Source organism: Sinocyclocheilus anshuiensis, unplaced genomic scaffold (genome assembly GCF_001515605.1).
Source record: "Sinocyclocheilus anshuiensis isolate Anshui unplaced genomic scaffold, SAMN03320099.WGS_v1.1 scaffold11, whole genome shotgun sequence".
NCBI lineage: Eukaryota > Metazoa > Chordata > Actinopteri > Cypriniformes > Cyprinidae > Sinocyclocheilus > Sinocyclocheilus anshuiensis.
Window position 1 is genome coordinate 1,676,824 of NW_015551076.1, and position 7,102 is coordinate 1,683,925.

At 36.4% G+C, this 7,102-nt stretch overlaps 1 protein-coding gene across 4 annotated transcripts in view; it reads right to left on the reverse strand.

Moving 5' to 3' along the window:
- The window catches only part of LOC107662409 (KAT8 regulatory NSL complex subunit 1-like), an 89,233-nt gene that overhangs the window by 11,962 nt on the left and 70,169 nt on the right, over window positions 1-7,102 (reverse strand). For 3 of the 4 annotated variants that reach the window (XM_016452428.1, XM_016452429.1, XM_016452427.1), the window contains exons 4-6: window positions 3,435-3,530; window positions 2,873-2,985; window positions 2,559-2,754 (exon numbers count right to left, since the gene is read on the reverse strand). In XM_016452428.1, the coding sequence (XP_016307914.1) occupies window positions 2,559-2,754; window positions 2,873-2,985; window positions 3,435-3,530 (405 nt within the window). The remainder of the gene's footprint in view (window positions 1-2,558; window positions 2,755-2,872; window positions 2,986-3,434; window positions 3,531-7,102) is intronic. The other variant, XM_016452430.1, reaches the window with a different exon arrangement.

Genomic DNA, 7,102 nt, shown 5'->3' on the forward strand with positions numbered 1-7,102 from the left:
AGAGAGAGAGAGAGAGAGAGAGAGAGAGAGAGTAGTATTATACTAGGTATAGAACCTGACTTATATTGTTCTCTTTGTGCTAAAAAAATAAATAAATAAAATAAAAAACAGCATGCATGGATCATCATCAAATATGCTTTTTATTCATCTTAAAATAAAAATTAAAATAAAAATCCAGTCCTTCAAGTGCCGTCCACTGTGATCTTGCTTTTTGTGACCGAAATCTCTGGAGCACCAGCATCCAAAATTTATATCTGGCAGTGATCAGCCTTTCCCTTTGTCTACGTTTACTTGAGTCAACCCTTCCAACCTGATGCTCTCACACAAATCTCTGCAGCAGATGACCACACACGGATCCTGAGCTGCTGTCCCAGTTTTGCATGTGGCAGGTTCCCTAGCGCTCATGTGCTCGTGTCATTAACCCAGAGCACAGCACTGGAGAGAAAGAGAGAACGGGTTGCTATTGGCAACTGTGCCCAGTTTTTCCGAGCCTATTCAAACAAGAGTGCTTCACATTAGAGCAGGACAGTTTTGTACAGGGACTATCATCGCTGCAATCACACAGAAAACACCTGGAATTACAGAACTGAACTGGTTTCTTAGTTGCAATGACATGCAAATTCTGTTGCATTTCAACAAACAAAGAAGTGTTTCCAGATCCATTTTGCACATTTCGAAACATGTCAACTAAAGAACTAACAAAGCTTTTATGCGCAAGTTAAGCAAAACTATTTAACTTGCAGATAAACTATTTAACTTGCAGATAAAAGCTATATTGTTAACAGTTCTGCATAGCTGCACAATTAAACAGAAAATATTCAACCGTAATCTGTAAAGTAGCCAAAATTTATTTATTTTTTGATGTAATTAAGGTTGCGATAATATACAATATAGCTATAAAAAGCAAACTGCTTAAATAACATTTAAAATAGAAATTATATAGAAAAAGAAAACAATACAAAAAAAAAAACATGCAGTCACTTTTAATAAAGCAGAAAACAGAGATTCAGCTAATAAGCTAGCAGTATGTTTCTATCTGTCCTTGTTCAAACATAATGGTGGAAATTTTAAAAGCCATTGAGCTTCTGCCTCTAACTGAGGCAGCGTTCATCTGGAGTGCCGGCCATAAATTTAGGATTGGAGTTGGACAGTACATCGGTTAGCAGGTAGTTTATAACTGGCAGTGTGAGTGAATTTGGCTGTTAGTACAATGATGACACTGGCTGCATTTCTCATAACATTTCAAGAGCGTTGTCTCTGAATGACATCCAAGCGCTGTTATTTGTAATGGAGCTGAGCTTGACTGGGGTTGCGCTTATTGTTTTAGCACATGCCAGCGCATTCTCGCTCACAGTGGGCCTGTGTTATGGGAGGAATCGTGTTTTAAAGGCTGTTCAAAGAGCAAATAGATCTGTAAAAGAAGAGCGGAGACTTTGTAGCCATCTTATGAATATGGCAGACACTGTTGCATCATTCAGAGGACAGCTGCCTGTTAGACATGGACTGTTACACCATGTCCTAACCAGGCATGGGGTGATGAATGATAAAAGTTGTGTCTTTCATGTAAATCCAAGTTTCTGTCCTAACCAGCCAAACTACATGTTTACAGCTGCTTGGTTTCTATTTCACATAGAAACACCACTCAACCAAAATCCTGATCCTATAAATTAAACATCAAACAGGGTTGAAAATGTCCAAGTTCAAAAACATTTAATATTATATGACAAATCCATCAAACTCCCCAGGAAACCATTAAAAGGATATTGCTGAGGCTTTAAATGTGGTTTTCTGCTTTCTAAAGACTGACACAAATCACAAAATTAATCACTATATTGACAGTTTTTAAGAAAGTTAAAATGAACAATAAAAGAGCTTTAAAGTATGTATTTATTGCATGTCTCTCTATTTGCATGTACATATTTTCAAGAATAATTTATATCTTTAGTACAATGACAATATAAATACCAATAATACTTTTACTCACACACACACACACACACACACACAACTGCATATGACAAATTATTCTTAAAAATATTTGCATCCAAAGATGCAAGATATGCAACAAATTATTTCCCTTGTAAGGTAATTATCATATTTGGAGGATAAAAACTGGCTTTAGTCAACCATTTGTCATTCACAGCAACTTGAAACACATTAAATGACAGCAGTGACAGTTCTGGAGCAGTACTGTGATCTCTGTGACACTGCTTCTATTTAATCTGTAACCTTTGTAAGAAGCCCACTGGGACCTTAAGGAGCTCACTACATCTTGAGCAAAACACTTCCACAGGTGACATTGAAAGAGCTTGTTTTTGCCGCCTCGCACACCTCTCGCTCGCTACTTTCATACCTAGTGACCTTCACCGACATATGTCAAAAAATTGTCTCTTTTTATTCAGAGACTAAAAGGAGCGGTTAAAAAAAAAATCTAAATTTGTCATTAGTGAACAGTTTTAGTGCAAATTAGTTATGTGGCAAGTGTTTAAGAGTAAACAGCCCTCTCTGCTCAAAACCACCAACCTCTTGATCTTGAGAAGGAACACGATTCTCCATACCTTACGATTGAGACTGGTGAGTGAGCCGGGCCGGAGGACTCTGCGTTTCCTGCATGAGAGCAGTGGACGAGTGCGGGCCGCCACGCATGTGTTGTCGTATGCACGGGAAGCCTGAGGGCCCATCTCCAGCTTCTGCTGGGACTCAGAGCGGCTCTGCTCGTCTGGGTCCAAGGTGACAGGGGAACTGGGCCGTAAGCTGAATGAGGAGAAGAAATCATCTTGAATGGACATGACAATAAAAGCGACATTTCTCCTTTTCAATGAGGGGAAAAAATGAATGAATGCACATTTAAATGATATTTGATCTTTCATACCTGTTGATAACACCATTGACCTGTCTCACAGGTCCACAGCTTTTCCTCAAGCCTGTTTCTGTGATGATAGCATTGGATGATACAGATGTTTTCACTGCAACAGTATCATGCTCCTAAAAACACAAAAAACAAACAAATGAGATGTTGGAAAGCACATCCCACCAATTTTGCCCCGAGTTGGTCTGGATGAGTTGAATGGTTCTTGCTGCATTTCTTCACTACTCTGAATGGATGAAAAGGTCAGCAGTGCTTTGCATATGACAGACAAAAGGACCGAGTGTTTGTAGCCACTCTTCTCAATTCTCTCGCTCAACAATCCCAGCATTCTCTAAGGCTATGCGTGGGCCCGTATCATGAGCGCTTTATCTGTTTGTGTGGGAATTAAACACACTAATGGGTCTTTTATTATAGATAACTCATTACTTATAATATGGTGTAAGAGAAAATAACACATGCATTGGTCTTACATGATAGTTTAGATTGAGTTCAGGACTAGGCTGTCTGTGTAGTAGTTTGTTTAGGGTTTTTCAGTGTGGTCATGGGTCTGTGCTCCTGGTCTTACCCGTAGGACAGGGCAGGTAATGGTCTCTGTCCTTGAGTCACTGTTGTCTTCTGGTACTGACTCACACACTGAGCTCTCCCCAAGTACAACAGAGCCCTATCAAGGCACAAACATCGACAAATTATAGACCAGAACTTGGAGACAGTGTTTTCGCTCCAATCAAAATAGTCTCAACCTTTCTCTTTTAGATTTTCTAAAAACAAGTTCCTCACTGCAGAGACAGCAGAACAAACATTTATCTGCAGTAACAAACAACAGAAGATCTGCAATCTGATGCTAGTGTGTTATGCACACAATTTAAATAACTTTTGAGATAAGAATCTGTGCATTTCACACACACACACACACACACACACACACACACACACAGCCATTCAAAAGTTTGGGATCAGTAATTATTTTTATTTTTTTTTAAGAATTTAAAGAAATTAATACTTTTACTCAGCAAGGATGTGTTAAATTGATAAGTGACATTGTTAGAAAAGATTTAAATTTTGAATATGCTGTTTTTTTATTTTTTATTCAAAGAATCCTGAAAAAAGTATCACAGGTTCCAAAAAAATATTGAGCAGCACAACTGTTTCCAACATTGATAATAAATCAGAATGATTTCTGAAGGATCATGTGACACTGAAAACTGGAGTAATAATGCTGAAAATGTAGCTTTGCATCACATCAATAAATTATATTTTTAAGTATAATAAAATAGAAAACTGTTGTTTTAAATTGTAATATTTCACAATATTGCTGTTTTTCCTGTTTGATCAAATAAGTGCAGACTTGATGAGAAAAAGAGACTTCTTTAAAAAAACAAACATATTTTTGCTATCTAGAAAATAACAGAAGCAAGGTTTTTGTTTAAAATAGTTTTTTTTACAGTCAATATTACATTTATCAACACAAGACTCTTTTGCTCAGCAATGTTGTAATTATTTGATAAAAAAAATACAGTAAAAACAGTAATATTGTGAAATATTACAACTTAAACAGTTAATATATAAAATATCCTGAAAATTGGTTTATGAGATCAACCAATACATATCTAGAGATGCACCGATTGCAATTTTCTTGGCCGATTCAGATTTCCGATTTTTTGGAAGTGTGACCTGCCGATACCGATTTTTGCCGATTCTGAAGGATCATGTGACACTGAAAACTGGAGTAATAATGCTGAAAATGTAGCTTTGCATCACATCAATAAATTATATTTTTAAGTATAATAAAATAGAAAACTGTTGTTTTAAATTGTAATATTTCACAATATTGCTGTTTTTCTGTTTGATCAAATAAGTGCAGACTTGATGAGAAAAAGAGACTTCTTTAAAAAAAACAAACATATTTTTGCTATCTAGAAAATAACAGAAGCAAGGTTTTTGTTTAAAATAGTTTTTTTTACAGTCAATATTACATTTATCAACACAAGACTCTTTTGCTCAGCAATGTTGTAATTATTTGATAAAAAAAATACAGTAAAAACAGTAATATTGTGAAATATTACAACTTAAACAGTTAATATATAAAATATCCTGAAAATTGGTTTATGAGATCAACCAATACATATCTAGAGATGCACCGATTGCAATTTTCTTGGCCGATTCAGATTTCCGATTTTTTGGAAGTGTGACCTGCCGATACCGATTTTTGCCGATTCCAATTTTCTTTCTAAGAACTATAATTGACAGCATATACAAACAAATATCTATGCAAATTTCAATGCAAAAATTATTTACAACATAAAAGAAATTATTAAACATTACAATTCCCCCAATCTGGACTAAATTACAGATGCTCTCTCACTTAAATAAATCTCAAAATAAAATGCTCTGTGACTGGAAAGAAATAACAATTAACTGAAAATGAATTCCTATGTATATAACAAAACGGATATCACTTGCCACTGTGTTTATAAATGGTAATTTCCCCCCCTAACCTTATTAAATGTGTCATCTTTCATAAAAGAAATTATTAAACATTACAATTCCCCCAATCTGGACTAAATTACAGATTTTCTCTCACTTAAACAACTCTCAAAATAAAGTGGCATTAGATGCATTTACACAGACAGTTTGATGAAGCTGAGGTGCCATAAATGCATTTACACTGCAAAATTTCAAATGCATAAATAATTGTATAAGATTAATGTTTTACATCATTTTTAAACATACAAATAATTGTTGAAAAAAAATGCAATGATACTTTTAAATATGACTAAACCACCAGTAGGTGGCGGCAAATGTCAGTTTTAATGAGTGAGTCATTTATTCATTCTTTCAACCGATTCATTCAAACGGCTGATTCATTCAGAAACGAGGCAAGTGACTGTCCTTATGAATGGGTTACTGAATCATTGACTCACTCGATTCGTTCAAAAATGTGGATTCATTCAGTAAACACCAGTGTGTTGCTCGGGGAGACACGCAACAGTTCTGCTGTGGCTTTGATCGTAACTATTTTCGTCAGCGAAATTGAGCAAAAACAGTCAATATTTTGTCTAAAATCACTTTAAAATAATAAATAAAATAAAATAACGTCACTTAATATTAACTTATTGTTTATTGAAATACCATTGTATAAAATCAGTGTCACATTGCAATCGTGTTGATATTGATATTCGGGGAAACATCATGGCCGTATAATGTTTATCTAAATCACATTTTGTAAATATCTTTTTTTCCTACCGCAGTATGCATCTATACATTTCTGTGAGTTACTTTGTGTGTGCTGTCTCTCTCACACACTCACTCAGGCTGTACAAGCCTTATCTGGCATGACAAACACATTATCAGTCGCCGTTTACACTGAATGCAATTAAAATTAGAATCATTCTCACACAAAACGACGTATTTACACGTGACTGTGAGTGTGGCTGTGACGTCGCAAGATTATTTTCGTAAACTAAAACTAAAACTAAGACTAAAACGATTGATGAGAAAACTATTTCGTAAACTGAAATAAAATAGAAATGGCAAAATAATTGAAAAACTAAAACGAAACTAAACTAACAACAGTTATTGAAAAACTAACTGAAATAAAATTATCAAAAATAAATAATCGTTTTCGTAATCATTACGTTCTCACCCCTTGGCAGAAAAATATACGAGCTGTGTGGAGGTTTAGGGAAATAGCCTACCTGTAATGGCGCATCACACACATGGTGTTATCTGACGGAGAGATGCAAAGCAGTTTAAAGCCTGCACGGGTCCTGTTTGGTAAACGTGCACCAGCAGTACTTAACAGAACACCCGACCTATTATCTGACAGCAACACTAATTTAATTCTGTACCAGACGAGAACCGTTTGACAAAGACTGCGAGTCGCGACCCGAACCGGACTCGCATTAAATCTATTACATCAGGTAAGCAAGGTTATTTATTTTCTCATGTAACACAAGCAATCAAACCAACATTAAGCATTCTAAGTTGGGGGAATCCCTTCAGCTCGAGGAACCCTCTCGAACGCGAATCGAGTGTACGTCTAGAGGCCCTCTTTCGAATGAGACCACCCCCACCTGGATAGCCCCCTGGGTTCGGGAGTTACGGGTGGTTAAATTCACGGTACGGCGCCGACCGATCTAGCGATCCCGGGGGGGGCTACCGAAACGCGGAGGGTGGCGTTCGAGAGGACTCCTCGAGCTGAAGGGATCCCTCGAATTTGGTGGAGATCCGCCG